Source organism: Cetorhinus maximus, chromosome 10 (assembly GCF_964194155.1).
Source record: "Cetorhinus maximus chromosome 10, sCetMax3.hap1.1, whole genome shotgun sequence".
NCBI classification, from domain to species: domain Eukaryota; kingdom Metazoa; phylum Chordata; class Chondrichthyes; order Lamniformes; family Cetorhinidae; genus Cetorhinus; species Cetorhinus maximus.
This window is the reverse complement of record NC_135888.1, coordinates 15,097,008-15,117,589: the sequence shown is the minus strand read 5'-3', so window position 1 is coordinate 15,117,589 and position 20,582 is coordinate 15,097,008. Positions and strand designations below refer to the sequence as shown.

General features: G+C 39.4%; 1 protein-coding gene across 7 annotated transcripts in view; it reads left to right on the top strand.

The window, feature by feature from the left end:
• The window catches only part of lrrc8aa (leucine rich repeat containing 8 VRAC subunit Aa), a 52,051-nt gene that overhangs the window by 22,333 nt on the left and 9,136 nt on the right, over window positions 1-20,582 (top strand). For 4 of the 7 annotated variants that reach the window (XM_078550018.1, XM_078550016.1, XM_078550020.1 and 1 more), the window contains one exon: window positions 17,780-19,958. The exons of 1 other annotated variant lie outside the window; for it this stretch is intronic. In XM_078550018.1, coding sequence (XP_078406144.1) covers window positions 17,787-19,958 — 2,172 coding nt within the window. In that variant the 5' untranslated portion in view covers window positions 17,780-17,786. Of the gene's footprint in view, window positions 1-3,513; window positions 3,747-4,297; window positions 4,415-17,779; window positions 19,959-20,582 lie in introns of those variants that run through there. 2 more of the 7 variants (XM_078550021.1, XM_078550019.1) reach the window with 2 other exon arrangements.

The following is a 20,582-nucleotide window of genomic DNA, read 5'->3' as shown; positions in this document are numbered from 1 at the left end:
CCACCGGTTGCTGAAATGGGATTTAAGCCCATGTCCCCAGAGCATTAGTCTGGGCCTCTGGATTACTAATCCAGTGACATTATCACTATGCCACCATCTCCCCAAATGGTAATCAAATTGATTACATGGATTGGGTTAAGTGTAGAATTTGTATTGTGGAAAATAGTTGTGGTTTGCTAAATGAATGACTTTCAAAGGCTGAAGTGTTTTTTCAGTTCATAAGAAAAGCATAAGAACATCAAAAAGGAGCAAGAGAGGATCAATGGCCCCTCAAGCTTGCTCTGTATGGCTGATCTTCTGTCTCAACTCCACTTTCCCACCCATTCCACGTATTCCTATGAGATCAAAAACCTATCTGTCCCAGCCATCAGTATAAATTCTGGGGCATCCACAACTCTCTGGCATGTAGAATTTCAGAGTCACAACACTCTTAGTAAGAAATTTCTCCTCATCTCAGTCCTAAATGATTGACTCCTTATTTTGAGACTGTGGCCTCACATTCTAGATTTCCTAGCAGGGAAACAGCTTTTCATTATCTATCCTGACAAGCCCCTTCAAAGTTTTCTATGTTTCAATGAAATCACCTTTTATTCTTCTAAATTCCATAGAGTATTGGCCCAATTTACTCAGCCTCTCATCATAGGACAAGCCTATCATCCTAGGAATCAATCTAGTGAACCTTCATCTTATCACCTCAGATAAGGAGTCCAAAAGTATAGTACTCCAGACATGCTTTCACCAAAGCCCTAATACAATTGTAGCATGACTTCCTTGTTCTTATACTTCAATCCACTTACAATAAAGACCAACATGGCATTTGCCTTCCTAAATGTTTGTATCTGCGTGCTAACATTTTGTGTTCCTTCCTTGAGTACATCCAAATTTCTTTGAACGTTTACAAGTTTCATTCTTTTTTTTAAAAAAAAAAATCTGCTTTTCTATTCTTACTACCCAAGCAAATAGCCTCAGACTTCCCCACATTATATTCCATCTGCCACCTTGTTGCCCATTCATTTAACCTGCCTATATCTCTTTGCAGCCTCTTTGCATTCTCCTCACAGCTTACATTCTCACCTGGCTTTGCATCATCAGTAAACTCTGATACTTTCCTCTCTGTCTTTTTGTCTAAGTCATTAATATAAATTGTAAATGGCTGAGGCCTCGGCCTTGATCCATGAGGCACTGCACGAGTTACAGCCTGCCAACTTTGCCCTGTTTCTCCCTACTCTGTGTTCTGTCTGTTATCCATTCCTGCATCCATGCTAATATATTATCCCAACTCCATGAGCCCTTAGGTTGCATATTAACCTTTTGTGTGGCATCTTATTGAATGCTTTTTGGAAATCCAAGTATACATCTACTGGCACCCCTTTATCTACCCTACTAGTTATAGGCTCGAAAAACTCTAATAAATGTGTCTCAAACACTTTTCATAAAACTTTGTGCTTTCTTATGTTGTTGAATGGCGTGGTCATAAAATGTAACAACTCTATCAAAGGGTATAGTCATTCTTGGTGCTAAGTTCTTTTTAGTGAAGTAGCAATTGGTCAAGTTGAATGCAGAAAGATTTTTTTTTAAAGCTTTGACATGGTTAGTGGCTCTGTCGCCTCTGGGACAGCAGATTGCAGTTCATGCCTCGCATCAAGTGAATAATTTAAGCTAACACTAGTGTAATATAAAGTAAGTTATGGCTTGGAATTTGCAATGAAAATAGCAGTGAGGCTATCAGCTCACTGTTAAATGGAAGAAATCTTAACGGCAGCTTCTGAAAAATGCACATGGGCAGTTAAACGTGGAAATCCAGAATTGCTATCAGAGATGCCCTATTTTTCCACAGATTGTGATGTTGCAGTCCTTGCTGATATACTGTGCATTGAAATGACTGCAACGGCATGAACTTGCTTTTCTGACCACTAGTTGGTTCCACATTAGAAATTATTGAAAAAGTTGGGGCTGGTGCATTCAAGGGTTAGAGTTTTTAATGGTTTTCCCCTAGAAAATTTGTGTTTTAATTTTTTTTTAAATTTAAATTAATTCTGGCAGACCTGAGTTTCCTGCTGTTGGCTGGGATGCCAGTTATAGAATTTTAAACTCTATATTCAATTTACTCTTAGCCTGCTCTTCTTCAGTGGAAATAGTCGCAGTATCTCAAGTCTTTCTTCTTAAATAAAGTTTCCCATTCCTGGAAAATCTGTGCTGTAATGTTCTTTCTATAATGACACGCCCAAAACTGCACGCACAGCTCTAACTATAATCTAACCAATAAATTCATCATTGCTTCTTCACCTTTGTACACTGACACTTATAATAAATGCCAATTTAGTGGGCCCTTTATATGGTCTTAACTATCTATACTTTCACTTTCAGGAAATTAATATATTTGAACCTTAACATCAACCTTAAAGTTCCTCCACACTTTTCAGTCTTCCTATCCCTTGTGTTTTTCTCTCCCAAAATATATCACCTCAATTTATCCACGCTAAATTGTTTCTGCCACTTGTCTGCCCATTCCACTAGCCTATCTTATTTTTATGTGGTCCTGCTACTTGCTGGATAGACTCTCAGCCATCAAAGGAGCAGGATTTGCACTGTTTAAGAAACAGTTATCCTCCACCATAGGAAAAATTTCACAATAGCTTTAACTTTGTGAGCTTTGTGCCCTTGTAACTTAGCTCCAGTGTTTTCTGTGATTTGGGCTGTCCCTAATTTTGTAATAGTTTAAAAACTGTAAAACTACTTTGGGCCTGGGACTACACTGGGATGTAACTGAATTAGGAATGCAGGAAGACTGCGCATTTCCTCCCAACCACCCCAAACACATCTGTTTATCCAGTTAGTCATATTCAGGCTTTCATTTACTAAATGGGTCAGAGTTCACATTACAGCAGCGGCTGTCTGTGGGATGATGCGTCTCAAAGCATTTTGAAAGTCTTGAATATTTGCAAATGGATGCCCCCAGATATTAGGTGAAGTCGCTTCCTGTGCTATTAGGTAACTCGGCAAGTAAAAACTACAATTGATTATATACTTATTGAATTATGTCTTCGCTGTAACTATAATAAATGATTTCCTGAATAATAAATTGTGCTTACTTTGCGTAGAATGATTTTCCCTGTAACAAGGGTTTGTCAGTTTAATTTTTTTCCTTCAAGGAGCTGCACTGCTTGCTATGTACAATTCTGAAATCAGCACTTGGTGTGGGTAGACAGAAATTACTGTAACATAGTTGTTACATCTGTTTCACCAATTGAAATGTTTTAAATTATATGGACTGCTGTTTAGAAATACTCCATTTTAAAATGACTTATGCACCATCTTTTTGAGTCAAGGGATTTAAAGAATGGACACGAGTGCAGAGAATCGTGGTAAGATGCAGACCTGAATTCCCAATCAGGATCAGTAACTCTGGTGTGGGAGGCAATGTGTGCAGGTCACCTGACGCAAGAGAGGAAGTGAAAATTGTAGAGTCAACCATGGGTGAGAGTCACATTCTTCAACAGCTGCAGAGTTGTAAAGATGTGGGAGCCAGTTACGTACCAGCTACAGGAGACAAATGGTTCAGAGAGACCAGAGCGGAGAAAAAGGTTGTCGGGGAGGAGAGGAAGTGCAGAGAATGAACCCAAAACTTCTTTTTTTTTAAAAGAAAAGGTGGTTGTCTGGTTAACTAGTCAATCAAAATGTGAACTATTGCATTCTTCAGGAGAAGGCCACATTCTTCAGGTTTAGTAAGGAACCATCTGAGTCTGGTCAGTAATTTTATTATATCTGTGCTGTACATTAGAACAAAGACAACAGATTTAGGCTCCCAGGTTGAAGCTAGATCATAGGCTGCCCATAATTTCTAACCTGCTCCTGTTCCTGATTGTAGCACCTTAGCTTTTAGGGTCATATACTGCTGTTGATATAAAATGTCCTACAGTTACATTTACACAATTTTTTAATTTCTAAAAATAACTATTACCTTTGACCAAGCATTTTCTTCCTGAAAATTCATTTTATGGTTGTGTAATTTAGTAACTTGTACAGTATTGATCTGCATCACTGGGTCTCCTTAACCTAGCTGTACTGCATGTCTTGAAATGATATCTGCACCTTTTCTTCTGCTGCAATTGAGTATGATAGGTACCATTTAGCTTTGGGGTTGGGGTGGTTAATGTATCTATTTCCATTCCATGAGCCAAGGGCTATGTAACAGCACACAATAGCATGTTGTTGGTTGGACACTGAATCTTTACTGGTCACATTGAATGTTCTGTGTGGGAAAATCTGGCTCAGTTTATTGAAGTCAAGTCTTGGCAGCTGAAGCTAGATTGAATGCGCAGAAGAATAGATATAAGAGCTTCGAGCCTCACTAATAGAGAAACCTATCCATCTGATCAACTGTTGTCATGACTTTGTATTGCCAAATTTAAAGGTGCATTATATAATAGTGCAATTAATGCTGAAGTCTTATGTAGGGACTACTCACTTGTACATTTAACCATTAGTTTGGTTTTGACTTTAATGTCTGTTTTGGGTAAACTTTCACCGCAATGCTTATTATTGTCTTTCTGCTTTTTGCATGTTGCTGTAGAGTATTAGGATTTCTTGATTAATGGTGTGAATTGAAAATTGTTGAAGAACCTTTTAAAAATATAATTATTTTTCCAATCACTTTGGCATTCATTTGGTGTACAGTTAGTTGTTAGTTGGGCAGGTCTGTTGTACAGTGCTGGATGTTGGTAATGGGAAGTTACTGTGTAGAGAAGAGTTAAATTGTCAGAGAGCAATTTCTCAGTTTTTAACTTTTTAAACTTGTGTATATATAGTCGTTTGGTAGTACAGAATTTGAGTAATGCTGAAAAAAAGACCTGTCAGAGCTTTTCATTTTGCACTCATCAGGAAACTGCAAGAATACCAATATAAGGGGAAAACAACAATTTATACTCTTGAGAAGAGAGTGCTGACAAAAAGCTTCGACATGTCTCTTATTTATATATTGTTTATTGTATTCTTAGGATTACTTTACTGTGTGTGTTACCTGAGAATGATCTCCAGTTTCATGCTCATGAGAGTACTTGTAAAATCTGGTACTGCATTACTGTTGACCTCTATAGCCAGGTGGTAATTTCATGTACAGTTTGCCTTCACAATAAGAAAAAAAAAAGGCTCAAAAGTGTTTATCACATATTTATACTACTCTAGGTTCATGATACAATCTGCAAGCGAGAGATGGTGTTTACTTCTCTTCCATCTATTAACAGAATAAAATCTCTGGCATCATCTAGATTGGGACAGGTTTTTTTTTCCCGCAAGCCGAGCTACAAAGTGTACAGTTTCATAATTGAGGCCCCGAGCTGTACCTTAATCATGGGAAAATGTTGTTCTTGGGATTGTCTTTCACTTTGAAAAAGAATCTGAAGGTCTTTTCAGTTCTTCTTGTAAAAACCTCTGGTAAGTTAAACTGAATGTGTTTACAGAAATCTGTTGTTTCAAATAGCTGGCATTTGGACTTATTCCAGCCTCCAGGAGACCAGTGCTATATGTGTGAGAGAGAGAGGGAGAGAGAGAGACTTTTGTTTTGTCAATCTCACCAGCTGTGTGATTCATTCCTTGATTCTCTCAGGAAAATGGGTGTGTTTTGAATGTACTTGGAGCCCACTAGACAGATACTGAAATGTCAGAGCAATTTGCCAGACTGCTGAAAAGGAAACATCTTTCCTATTATTTTGTTTAAAGCATTTAAAACTAAATTGTTGTTAAGTGTATTCTATTCATCAGATTGATTTCTGCCCTCCATTTTTTTCATTTCCCACACCCATTGTGGCTTTTGTAACTAACATTGCTAATTAACTGGGTTGTGCTGTGGGCTTATTCCAAACAGGAAGTGGTCAGAGACTGAGTAAATTTATTTCACATGGGACCCTTGCAGCCAGCAGACAGGAAATTTTCATCCCATCAGTCAGGACTGAATTTGTGCACAAGTCTCAGGGGTGAAAGGTCCTTGATCCACTGAGTTGGCCAGTCCCCAGAGTGCTAGTCAGAATGTACCTTGTAGATTTTTAATTTCTGTGAAATTCAGTCATTAGATTATGCACCTGTGTAAGTTTCACCCAAATATTCAGATGAAATTAAAGTATGATCTTTATACCAAAATTCAATTGCTATATCTTGCAATTCTTCCCAACATACAACAGTGTTTGGAGCAGTAGCTTTAATAACTATGGTGTAGCCACCTCAGGTAGCTTCATTGTGGTGTAATAAACCCATAATTCCCCATAGTCTGAAAAAAGTAAAGCGATGAAAGTATAAGGTGAAAGAAGACAATGGCATAATGGATTGCCACTGGACTAGTAATACAGGCTAATGCTCTAGGGACATGGGTTCAAATCCCATGGCAGCTAATGGAATTTAAATTAAATTAATAAATCTGGAACATAAAGCTAGTCTCAGAATAGTAATGGTGACCGTGACATCTATCATCAATTATTGTAAACACCCACCTGGTTCATTAATGTCCTTTAGGGAAGGAAATCTGCTGGGTCTGACCTACAAGTGACCCAGATCCACAGCAATGTGGTTGACTCTTAATGCCTTCTGAAATGACCTAGCAAGCCACTCAGTTCAAGGGTAACAAATACTGGCCTTGCTGGTGACACCCACATCCCATGAAAAAAAAAACGTTGTATTTTGGCACCTTACTACATCTGCCAAAACATCCCAAAGTGCTTCACATACAACAAATTACTTTTTAAGTGGAATGACATTTGGTAATGTATGCAAATGGAACAGCCAATTTTCATATCATATATACTCACGTAAAAGTTGAATTTTTGAGACCAATTTTTTTACGCTAAAAGTCATGGGGTCCCCTTTTACAAGGTTAATGTTTTCAAGATGTTGACATGTGTGCTTGACATGGACCCAAGTGGTTGACAAGTGGTACGCCTATCCATTATCTGATTCAATCAAGAGTTTAAGAACTGTTCCATATAAGGAGCAATAACAGTTAAAAACCTAAATTCCCAATTAATAAGTGATCAAGTTTCTGTTTATATTTCATTTACTGAGATGAAATTTTAACTCATGAGCAAATATATATCTTTCTTCAGTTAGGCTAACAATTCCAATGAAGTGGTCAATGCTTCAGGAATCAGTTTCAGTTAAAAATTCATTTACCTCCACCTTTGGTCAGCAATGTGTAGTGGTGCATTGTGGCTTAAAACATCATGTTTTTCAAACTAAATGTTAGAAGCCTTCACTTTTGCAATGTACTTAGTAACCTTTTGATCAGCAAATTCCATTAAATTACTTAAGTAAGCTGCATTTTCCGTGTTCACACTCTGATTAATCTTATATAGTCTCTAAAGTTATTAGCCTGGATATTGCAGTAGTAATGACGGCAAGTATCAAAGCTCACAATCGTTGTTCCACTAAAACTGACAGCAACTTTGGGAGTCCACACGTGCGTAGAATAATGTGGAAATCCAGAAGTTGCGTCAATGATTCTGTACCTCTCCGGAGGATATGCTGTGTAGGGGTACCCAAAGGCTGCAATCTCCATCACAGTCGTGATTTGACAAAAATTTCCATTCTTAGACTCTTAATGTCGCAGTGAAAAGTCTTGGAAAAAGTTGCATCTTTTTCAGAGAGGTGTAACTGGGTTTTTAACATACCAATTTAAAAATTACTGCTAAATACCTTTAATGGCCTTGAAGAGAGAATTATTGTGGAGTAGCAAGCTTTGCCATAATAAAATAAATCCACATTTTTAAAAAAATTAAAATTTTTAAAGTTTGTCTATTTTGGTTTTAGCTGCTATCTTAATAGAATCATCGTTATTTATTTTGCTATTTAAAAACTGAAAAGTGAAGGGATTCAGTGGTTTTAACTCCCTGGTTTGCTTTGTGTTAATATTTCAATGTTACCGGCTGCTTACTGACATTATTACTGCTGCATACCAAGGCATCCCCTTGACAGCTGTCCAGAAAGTGATCACTTGATCTTCGTGAGCAGCTTTCTTAGAGGTCAGCAGCAAGTGCCTTTGCTTCATCGCTGAATGCAAAATCCAGGCAATTATCCTTCAAGGGGGAGGGTGCCAGCCATGCCTAACAAGGCATGAGGTGACAGCTGAGCAAGATTTATTTTCAGGTAAAATCAGAAAGTTTGAGGAAATGCAAACAATTGAAACTAATTTTCAACTTCTTTTGGAACTTATAAATATCTAGAACAACAAGGTTGGCTGTCATGCCTGAAACTATACTATGTAGGTCCTTTGCATCACACTGAAGACAGATGTCCATTGTAAGGCTGTTACAGTGCCCTTTGCTTTCAGATAGCATTACCTGGTTTATGAGAACGAGTGAACGTAGATTAAGAAATCAGTTCTGGAGCTCCATACCAATGTCAAGATCATGGCAAACCTGAAGATAATCAGTGCAGCTCATCTTGCAATTTCTAATATTTGCTATCCATCTACCAAGGATTCAACCTTGTAGATATCAAATGACCAACAGGCTGAAATTCTTGACAGTTGAACAGGTCTCTGGTGATGGAAGATTGGAAATTAGTTATTCCAACACAAAGGAAGATGCTTGAGGTTGTTGGAGGCCAGTCACCTCAACCCCAAGACTTCACTGCAGGAGTTCCCCAGATAGTGTCCTAGGCCCAACTATCCTCTGCTGCTTCATCAATGACCTTCTCTCCATCATAAAGTAAAATGTTGGGATGCTCGCTGATGATTGTAACTCCTCAGATAATGAAGTAGTCCATGCTCAAATGTAGGAAAACCTTGGCAGCATTCAGGCTTGGGCTGAATAGTGGCAAGGAATATTCACTAGACAAGTGCCAGGCAATGACCCAAAAAAACAATTTAGCAGATTTTGTAATTCAATTATTGAGCCAGGAAGGTCTGTAACAATTCTAAAGCACTGTTGACAGTAGACCAATCAGCCTGGCTTATTAATGGGACCTGTCACTGGAATCTAGGATTCTTCCCAATTGGCTTCAGGACTGTGAAATCCCTAATTAGTAGGGTGGTCCTGGCTAGACTAGTGATAGGAAGCTGACAAATGTTCTGTGCGGGTAAACAGCTAGGTTTTAGCTGATGAAACTCCAGAATCTCTGCACACATGTGGGCCTCTAGTCCTTGCCTCTTGTCAACATGCATCTAGGCTCTGTGTACTTGGTAAATAGTATATGCCCCCATGTGGGGAAGAGAGTGCACTTAATATTGGCCAAATGGAAACTACGTGTTGATTTTTCAACATTTTGTTTTGGAGTCGATATGGCAATGGCTCTGTGTATGTGGTGATTTGTTTGACTAAAAATAATCTAGAGGAAAATTTAGTCAAAAAAATTAATTGATTGCACTATTGGAAAGTAAACTAAAAGATGTAGCACTTTTGCATTGTCTTTATACTGTATTTAAACTGTGAGGAGTTGGATTAATCCTCATTGTATGTTCCAAGCATACTTGTGCTTAAGGAGTGCTTTGAAACAAGATTGTTGTCGCAACCGGCTGCTCTGTAATCATTAGCAGGGTGTGCTAAGGGGTTATGCTGTAATGATGTAATCAAAGAGGAGCATTGTGAAATGTGTTAGAATTCTGTGAGCATGGTTGCTGATTTGTCTAAAGGCTTTTTGTGCATGAAGCAGTTCCTCCTGAAATTTGTTGTTTTATCTTGAACATAGCGAAGATTTATTAAGCAATGTGACTGGTATAGATTGTACTTTTGAGCTCTTGATTGCAAAGTATACATAGACAATGCTCATCCAAGCTCATCTGTATGTAAAGAAGCCCTATTGTAACATCCAGATGTTTGTTAGAAGTAGTAACCAGGATACGTAAGAAGGAAAATTGGATAGTGACTCATCCTGGCCTTTTCTTACGTAGCTAGCTACAGCGGCATTGGCAGCGGCCTGAAAACTAGTAGGTTGCATGCTTGTCTTTTCTAGCAGTGAATACTGTACTTTTACAGCCAGTAGGATGCACACGCTCATATGGATCACACAATTTCATTTACGCATTTGATTAAGAAGGCTAATGAGGCAATGGCGTAGTGGTATTGTCGTTGGACTAGTAATCCAGAGACCCAGGGTAATGCTCTGGGGACCCAGGTTTGAATCTCGCCACAGCAGATGGTGGAATTTGAATTCAATTTAAAAAAATCTGGAATTAAAAGTGATGACCATGAAACCATTTTTGTAAAAAAAAATATTTGGTTCACTAATGTCCTTTAGGGAAGGAAATCTGTCGTCCTTACCTGGTCTGGCCTAATTGTGACTCCAGACCCACAGCAATGTGGTTGACTCTTAAATGCCCTCTGAAATTGCCTAGCTAGCCACTCAGTTGTAACAAACTGCTATAAAGACACAAAAAAGGATTGAAAATCTGTGTCTTACTGTTGCCTTAATGGAGCTGTAACTGGGATTTTGATTAATTAGGAGATTTAGAAAGTTATCATAGTAGTAATTTGTAGATCTATGTATGCACTTAAAATCATTTCTTCTATTAATAAAGGTTTAATTTAGTTTTGTAAGAAATCTGTATGACTTGGTGGTCGCCTTTTTACTGAATTCAAAGCCCGCATCTCAAAATAAGTACAATTTGCAAATAGTTGTGGCAGCTGCTTCAAGCTTCCCTCTGCGATTTGGGCACCTTGGCATTTATCATCCGCCTGCCATAACAATCTATGTTTCTCCATTTGGGTACACTGAAGTTCCCCCAGTCTACAATTAATTAGAAATCTCTGAACTGATGACAACTTGGCTTTTTACGCTGTTGGTCACGCTGTAAAAATGTTTGGAAAAAGTTACACTTTGTTCAGTGAGTTGCAACTGGGTTTTTAATGGCATACTAAGTTCATAATTACCACTGAATAGCCTCACTGGCCCTGAAAAACTAATTTTATATTTGTGAAATGTCAAATTTCTCCGTTATAAATTCCACATTTTAAATTTTTTTAAGTTTATGATACTTCAGGTTCTACCTTAATCCCATGTATAAGTCCCAATCAAATGTTCTCTGTCAAATGTAATTAAAAATAGAGAATAATGGGTGCACTTTACTTCCTGGTTTGCTGTTTGTTGAGAATACTTACCCTGCTTGATGATATCACTGTTGCTGGATGCCTGGAGATCCTTTGACTTGCTGCCAGATTCAAACTGGCATTGGGAAAGGGGACGTCCATGCCACAGAGAACACTAGATCTTTTTGGGCAGCTTTCTTTGATGTGGGTTTTGAGCACCATTGCTTTGTCACTGACCATGAAATCCTGCCTATCTGAGTGAGGAAAATTAAGAATGAAGGAAGGTCTTTCAAACATTTTTAAGTAGAAAGCCCTCAGATCTGATTATTACTAGGTAAAATTTTTTGTCTATTAACACAGGTACTTGATTGGACTGCAAGCTTACAATATCTCTAGATCTGAGCACTACTGAATATAAACAGTTGCACTGGATAGATCTTTTCATACAGTTGGTGTCCCTGAATTTTGTGCTGCTCACGAGACATAGCATTGGTGTTTGTTGCGAATGCTGGACTTTACATGTTTTAAAATGTCTCCTTTAACTTAAGGTAAAATTGGGACTTTTGGAAGCACCCCAGCTCGGAGACATGCCTATATGGTTTGGTTGCCATGGGGGTGAAACTCGAACAGAAATCTTTTGAAATCAAGTAGTAGTTTTTACACCTGAAATTATTAACTCAGGAAAAGAGGACAGCTGCTTTTTGAGACACAAAGAGAGAAAACAACTACTACTGTGTGAAGAAGGAAAGCAGCTACTGCTTGAAGGGCAGAGAAGGACTATTTTGTGTTAACAAACAAGCAGGATGCTTGTGAGGGTTTTCTTTTTTGTTCAAAAGGAAGGAGACAGAACTGACGAGGCCTTTGGAGCTTTAAGGAACAAGGAGTCGCAGGGGTGGGCCTTGCTGGTGCCAGCTGAATCTGGAAGACTTGGGCTGAGTGGAACAACGTTCGAAGGACACTGGAAGTTTTGACATAGAGATATAGGGAGAAATGAGCCTGCTGGAGAACCAGGAGTAGCTTTGGACTTGTTTGTTAATGCTACACATCTGCCAGAAGTGCGGTGCACAGCTAAATGGGTTATAAGACATATCTCAATTGTGATGGTTAGTTAGTTTATGCAGAAGTACCTTTTCTTTTAGCTTGGTGTATTAGTTGCCTGATAATGTTTGGTCTGTGTTATTTTAGTTTGTTTGCTACAGGAAAAGTCTTAAAGCATGAAAAATTTCCATTGGTCATTTGGGAAATTCATCTCTTGTTAAAAGTTATTGGTCTCTTTCGGGGTCGTAACAGTATTGTATATGATGTCCTTGTGTCGTTTTGGTTATCTGCTTGCTGTTCACCAATACAGTGAGGCAGATAACATTTGCAGGCAGTTAAAAAGCTGTGAAACATCCACATAGTTTCAGGTGATCCAGCTAACAGCTTTGTCCCAAATAGCCATAATCCAACCTTAAGTGAAGGCAGAGAAAAACTATCTACCTTCACTGAAGTTTGGTATTGCTAATTAAGGTAAGATATTGTGTAGTAAAACTACTTTTATAGCCAAGTAGAAGTTTAATCTTTAAAAGGAAAAAATAGTCAGTTTTAATTCCTTTTGAGTGAAATTTTAACAGATTTAACAGTGGTGTTTTTAGAGGGACGTGGAGGCCAGTAAATTTGTATTCCTTCTTCGTAGTGTTTGCATGACTCATTTTTATTCATTGATGCTAATAAGACTCTCCTTGTGTTGCCAGTCCCTGAATCTCTTATCTGGATCCTATCCCACTTCACTTGGAAATAATAAACTCGTTCTAGGAGGGAGGTGAGAGAAAGCGTTTAAACCAATGTTTCTCAAACTATTTTCCAATGTAATCCCATTTTAACATTCGAAAATTAATGTGTTCCCCAGATGCCAACAAAAACAAAACTGCAATAAAGCAGCATAGTAATATTCAGTATATAATTAAGTTTACACATTATAGATCAACATATAATACATATAAATATGAAAATCTGTATTTTAATCTACTTTGCAGAAATGTTATTATTTAATGTACTTATGTAGGTTTCAGTCAAGTTCTCCATATTCTCCAATGACATAAGACTCAATAAAGGCTTCTGGCCCAGGATGGCCATGCATGTGCCCTGCTGCAAAGTGCCCCATATAAAGATGGTGGGCATGCTAATGTCCTGCTATAGTTTGTCCTCTATAAAGATGGCAGCCGTGCACACGCCCTACTGCACTTTGCCCCCTAGAAAGATGACAGCTGTTAACTGGAGCTAGTCACCAAAAGAAGCCCGCAGCTGCCTGCTTGACGTAAATGTGGGATCAGTAGTATTTTATTTGTAGTTTGAGGCTTACACTGGGTGTTTTTGCAGTGTTCCACGCACCCCCCCCCCCCCCCCCCCGCCCCGGCCCCCCAAAATTACCCACCAGGTGCATCATTATCCTCTGCCACATCTCTGAGAGAGACTAAAAGACAAGCAGAGAAAGGGCAGGGCCGGAAACTGCCTGGCCCTCAGTGCCAGTGCGGGGCATAGTCCCAGAGGATGGGGAGCCAACAACCCTATCCACAGTTCCTGCGCGCCCCTACCCTACTGCCCGCCGCCATCACACAGCCCACAGTTTGGGAAGCACTGACTTAAAGTTTTTGAAAACAATTTTGAGGGAGTTAAGAGGTTAATTGTATTAAAATATGGAGGTAGCCTTATGGAAAATGGGATTAGTGTAGTCAGATCTTTGTTGACCAGCACGGACACAATGGGTCGAATGGCCTCCTGTGCCGTAAACATCTATGAGCCTATGAGGAATAGCAGGAACCATCAGCTTTCACAATACCTTTGAACACACCAGTGCATTTGCCACATATGGGGCACATTGATATTCTTGATCATTTTGTTCATAATCCTGAAGGGGTCATCTAATGGGCAGCTCCAGAGGAAGGGAACAGTAAGTGAGCTGGTTGATTGGGAACCTCTGCCTTGGACAATAGGGGGCATGACAAGGTATTGGCTGAGACATGAAGAGACAGTGTGGCCAAGAAGGAGAATCATCACTATATCCTTGGATAGCCAGAGGAGGTGCATTGAAAGTCTGAATTTCTTTTAAGTTTGTTCAGTATCTTTAAAATTTAAGTTTAAATTCCAAGAAAAGGTATACTACACGCAGATAAGGGTGATCTTAGTATAGCACAGAATGTTTGAATTTCTGGTGGTTTCTAGAAGTGGAAAATGGACCAATCGGTGCTGCTTCTGGTGCACAGTACAGAACTTTTTATATATTGTTTTGAATTTTGTACTGCTCACAGGACTTACTGTTGGTATCGTACATGATGTTATTGTGCAGCAGGCTGTATGACTAACATAGCTATGGTGTTCGATAACTGAAGGAATGGAACTTTTTTTTGAAGTGTAATGTTGAGGATAATTGATCCTGTGTAGGGACAAGTAGAGGTGGGCAAAAGAAAAATAGGAAAAATGATCTTCCCTACTTGGACTTGGGATTCACACATACTGGTCTGCCAACAATTGTCAACCATATTATATAGGTTGTGTTGACTTCCTTGTTCAAGATAGCATGAAGTCTTGTTAAACTGTTTGGAGGTCAAACGTGCTACCCTTGAAAATAAACCACACGACCATTTCAAATGAAAGCTCTTTTAATTGAGAGAACAGATGAAGATAATCGAAGAAGTTCAATGGCTATCTTGTAGTAAAGTTTTGCTAAGAATCTGCTAACTCTGAGATGAGTGCTGCATTGCATGGCTTTTGATTCACTCCGAATCTCACTTCAACATCAGTTCCACAACCGGCGCTTCCAAGTTTTACTGGGCTATTTCGCTGGAAAATTTGGTAGCCTCAATGCTCCTTTCAAAGGTAGGAACTGTAACATTGGGAACTTGGGCGGAAAAGTACAAAGTTTTACCAAAAATATTCAGTAGGGAGTAGCTCCCTCCTGTAAAACAATGTAACTACCTTCCCAACAGTTTTGTTATTATGGGCACTGTAAAATGTCAGTCCTGGAAGCTTGAGGTGTAATTCTAGGGCATTTGTTCTAAGCTTTGCCCAAAATTCAATGAATGAAAGAGAGGCAGATGAGTTGCAGTATTTTGTCTGGCTTTGAAATTCATTTTTGTAGCAAAAGCCAAGAGTCCTGTGAATCTAAAAGAGAATTTGATCAATCTTGGTGACACTGTTTTGTGCACCAATTTGAAAAGTCGTGACTCTTGATAAGCTACATCATTCACTGGAAAGAGTTCCCTGAATTGTCCCAGAAATCCATTGAAATAGTTGTCCACTTTGCCTCAACATATATCTGTGAATTTTTTTTCTTTGCTTATTTACATCAAAAAGCAAGTTTGGAAGCAGCTTGAATGTCAAGACTGATTTGTGTTTAAACCTTTCCAAAATGAAGCAGGGTTCCACAAATTGTGCACTAGGAAACAGGCTCATCCTACTCATTAAGATAAGGGTGAGTCACAGTGTTCTTTTATGTTCAAGTTTATTCAGTTGCATACTACTAGTACTGTACTATTTATGTTACTTTCTGTCTTAAGCAATATGTTATATTAGCTGAAAAAATATAATCCTCTTCGTTCTATGTAAAAAATACAGGGATGAAATAGATCATTGCCAGTAGTGCAAATCAGCAGCATTGATTTCAATGGAAATTCTTGATGTAAAACAGGCTGCCACTGTTAGCCTATTGAGGTATGATATAGTGCAAAAGTCCACCTTTCATTTGTGTGTTTCGCGGACCAGGTGATGCTAAACTTATGATGTAATTTCACAGCCATCTGTATTTATTGACCTGCAGACTGAATTCTAATACCCGAGGTATGCTGCAGTGTAAACAGGAGGAGTTTGTACCATCTATTGGTTTGGGTGATCAATATCTTGTTACTCCAGGTCTGGGGATCAATGATGCTTTCACTTACTGTAAAATTAAACTGGTTATACCAGGTGCATTGACTTCCTCAAAACTTTTTCAAAGTCCTGTAGCACATGTATGCTAACTTGCTGTAGGAAAACTGGTGAGGACAGGAGTTTTACCGCTGTTCCAGTTATAACTCAGAATCCTGGCTCTCTCTTCAAACAATTTGAAATGTGCTACCTGAGAGTGTGATGGAGGCAGATATAATTGGGCTTATGTGTGATTGTTAAGGTCAGTCATGGGTTATTGATATTCTAGCTACTACATCAATTCAGGTATTTTCGATTGTTATGAGGCTTTGTGTATTTTAGTATCTACCTACCTTTATGTGACATGTTTGCAAACTGATATTTGAAGTGTGACAGACAGGAAATATACTCTGGATATAGCACTTTTATCATAGTAGATCCTCCGTTGCACACAGTGAATGGAGGAGATGTTGTAACAAGCAAACCCCGAGAAGTGTTACAGGAAATAAGCGTACCACTATATTACTAGGCAATCTCGTCAGGTGTTGCGCACTGTGTAGTCTACAGTTTGAAACAGAGTTAGAGAGTAGGAATAGTTGGACTCGTGTGTGCAGGTGTCAATCACCAGCTTAAATTTTATCTTTTTTTATTTCCGTTCTAACTTTTATGTTTATATTTATAATGGAGATACAAAGAAGGCATTAAAGCCGGTGGGACATCCAAGCTCCTGTTAAAGCCCTATTTGGGTTATTTTCTCTCTGCATGTTTGTGCTCATGTGTCTTCCGCTGCTGGCTTCAGCTTTTTGATTTCCTGACTCTGGAGCTTTGGAAATGCCTGCTACTTCTTTGGGAGATTTAGATTAATCAAGGAACAGCCCTTATTGTTTGGCCACGAGAGCAGAACACTTTTCATCCTTTCAGAAACTTCAGGAGCAGGTATTGGCACAGATAAGCGGTGGAAGTAAGCTGCACGAGAGCAAACCACACCCGGTGACAGATGACAGCTGCACTATGCTGGGAAGTAGACGTTACCAGCTGAAGCTGTGATATGCAGCAGAATAAGCACCAGCAGCAAATGGAGAAACAAGGCCCAAACAGGCAATTTTGACGATTTTGATTTTTATATGGCTTTGAATTCCTTTTTGAGTGTTCGATTTTTTTCTTAATGAATGGATGATTTCTTTTTACATTCAGGCATATGTCTTTTTCTTCATGAGTATCAATGGATGCACTGGGTAGTGTTGCTAACAACGACAAATGCTATGAATTTTGGAAGTATTTTATTCAAATAGTTGTGAGTCATGCTTCATTTAATATGGAAATTATTTTATCAAAAAGAAAGTGAAAGTTGCACCTGATATTTAAACATCACATTGCCTGACACAAAACCATTTTAATCATGTGGTCCACTCGCTTGTGGTTCTGGTCCAACCTCCGCTCCAAAGGTTTGGACACCCCCACCATAAAGGAGCATGCAAATTACACACAACTACTGCTTAGAAGCATTTATAATGCATTATGCATTACCTGGTATAATGCTTCTGACTTTAAAAAATAGCATACCCTCCAGTCTATTATGAACAAGCCTCAGAGTTGCTCATATCTCCATTAACATTTGATATTCTACTTATGTGATGCTCTTAACTCATCACCTTAATTTGCTCCCGCCGACACCACCTCTTGTGACAAACCTGCGGCCATTATATAATTAAAAATAGTTTTTCCATGCAGACATAACCCATTTAGAAAGAGGTAAATCTATAATTATGTTGCTGGGTGTATGCAGTGTGACAACTTTAAAGTGCCCACTGTTATCCTTTATGAGATCCTAGTGAGAACGCTCTTAGGTGCAAGTGCTATCTGCTGTTACTTATTTCTGTTAATTCCAGGTGCGTGATGATTCCAGTGACAGAACTACGATATTTTGCTGACACCCAGCCTGCCTACCGCATCTTGAAGCCATGGTGGGACGTGTTTACGGACTACATCTCCATTGTAATGCTTATGATAGCAGTGTTTGGTGGCACACTGCAAGTCACACAAGATAAAATGATTTGTTTACCCTGCAAGTGGGTTATGAACAATACATGTGTTGAACCTGTTCAGCCACTGTCCAAAGAGTCACCAACCACTGAATACCCAAATGCATCCCTCCCCCCATATTCAGTCTTTCACCCGTTTTCCAGTGAACCCACAGGTATCCAGTATGACTTGGACCGGCACCAGTACAACTATGTAGATGCAGTATGCTATGAGAATAAACTTCACTGGTTTGCAAAATATTTTCCATACCTTGTACTTCTGCACACACTGGTGTTCTTGGTTTGTAGCAATTTCTGGTTCAAATATCCTCGGACCAGCTCAAAGCTGGAACACTTTGTATCCATCCTTCTGAAATGTTTTGACTCGCCATGGACAACACGGGCACTATCTGAAACCGTGGTGGAGGAAAGTGACCCAAAGCAATCATTTGTTAAAATGAATGGCTCAATGGTAAAGAAATCCTCCTCAGTGAGTGAGGATGTGGAGGCCAGCGTACCCATGCTGCAAAGAACAAAATCTCGCATCGAGCAGGGAATAGTTGATCGCTCGGAAACAGGTGTATTGGATAAGAAGGAGGGAGAGCAAGCTAAAGCCCTGTTTGAAAAAGTGAAGAAATTCCGTACTCATGTAGAGGAAGGAGATATAGTTTACCAACTCTACATGAGACAGACTATTATCAAAGTAATTAAATTTGCTCTTATTATTAGCTATTCACTTTATTATGTTGATGATATAAAATTTGATGTGTCCTGTATAGTGGACATTCAGAACCTCACAGGGTACCGTGTGTATCAGTGTGCTCATCCATTAGCTACACTGTTCAAGATCCTTGCATCCTTTTATATTAGTTTAGTGATTGTCTATGGACTCATTTGCATGTACACACTCTGGTGGATGCTACACCTTTCTTTGAAAAAGTATTCATTCGAGTCCATTCGAGAGGAGAGCAGCTACAGCGACATTCCTGATGTCAAGAATGATTTTGCTTTCATGTTGCATCTGATTGATCAGTACGATCCGTTGTACTCGAAACGTTTTGCTGTCTTCCTGTCCGAGGTTAGTGAGAACAAATTACGACAGCTCAATCTGAATAATGAATGGACCCTAGAGAAACTCCGGCAGAGGATCATGAAGAACTCTCAGGACAAATTGGAACTCCACCTTTTCATGCTGAGTGGAATCCCAGACACCATCTTTGACCTGACTGAGTTAGAAGTTCTCAAACTGGAGATGATCTTGGATGTCACCATTCCTCCAATCATTGCCCAACTTACTAACCTCAAAGAACTCTGGTTGTACCACACACCAGCAAAGATTGAGGCACCAGCTCTTGCCTTCTTACGAGAGCACCTGAAGTCACTACATATCAAGTTTACAGACATCAAAGAGATCCCTCTATGGATCTACAGCCTGAAGAACCTTGAGGAGCTTCACCTAACTGGGAACCTGAGTGCTGAGAACAATCGCTACATCGTGATTGATGGATTGCGGGAACTCAAATGTCTCAAAGTTTTGAGGTTGAAGAGCAACCTAACAAAGTTGCCACAGGTTGTCACGGATGTTGGAGTCCATCTGCAGAAATTGTCAATCAACAATGAGGGCACCAAGCTTATGGTCCTCAATAGCCTAAAGAAGATGGTTAATTTAACAGAATTGGAGTTGATCCGTTGTGATCTAGAACGAATCCCACACTCCATCTTCAGTCTTCATAATTTGCAGGAGATTGATCTCAAAGACAACAATTTGAAGACAATTGAGGAAATTATCAGCTTCCAGCACTTACGGCGCCTAGTCTGCCTTAAGCTGTGGTATAACCACATTGCCTATATCCCCATTCAGATTGGCACTTTGACCAACATGGAAAGGCTCTACCTGAACCGGAATAAAATTGAAAAGATTCCCGCTCAGCTCTTCTATTGCCGCAAGTTGCGGTATTTAGATTTGAGTCACAACAACCTAACCTCCATACCGCAGGACATTGGATTCCTTCAGAATCTGCAGTATTTCGCTGTCACGGCGAACAGGGTGAGTGTGCATATGTATATGTGGACAATTCATCTACGTTTACGTCTATTTTGTCCTGTTCCCAGTTAAATATTGGGAAATCTGAAAGCATTGTCTTTGATCCCATTCCAAGCTCCATTTCCTAGCTACTTACGTTCCTCTCCCTGGCAACAGTCTGAGACTAAACCAGTCTGTTTGCAAGCTTGGTGTCACATTTGACCCCAAAATGAACTTCCAACCCCTTTTCCGATCCACCACCAAGACCGCCTATTTCCGCTTCTGTAACATTGGCCAACTTCATCCCGTCTCAGTTTATCTGCTGCTGAAGCTCTAATTCATGCCTTTGTTAGCTCTGGATTTGACTATTCAAACATACACCTGGCTGGTCTCCCATATTCCACCATCTGTAAATTTTGGGTCATTCGAAAGATTGCTGCCTGTGGCTTAACTCTCACCAAGTCTCATTCATCTATGCACACCCTGTGCTCGCTGACCTACATTACCTACCCCCTCGTCAAGCAATGCCTGGATTTTTTAAATTCTCCAGCTTGTTTTTCAAATCCCTGCATGGCCTCACCCCTTCCTATCTCTGAAATCTCATCCAGCCCTACAACCCTCCGAGATATCTGCATTCCTCTAAATCTG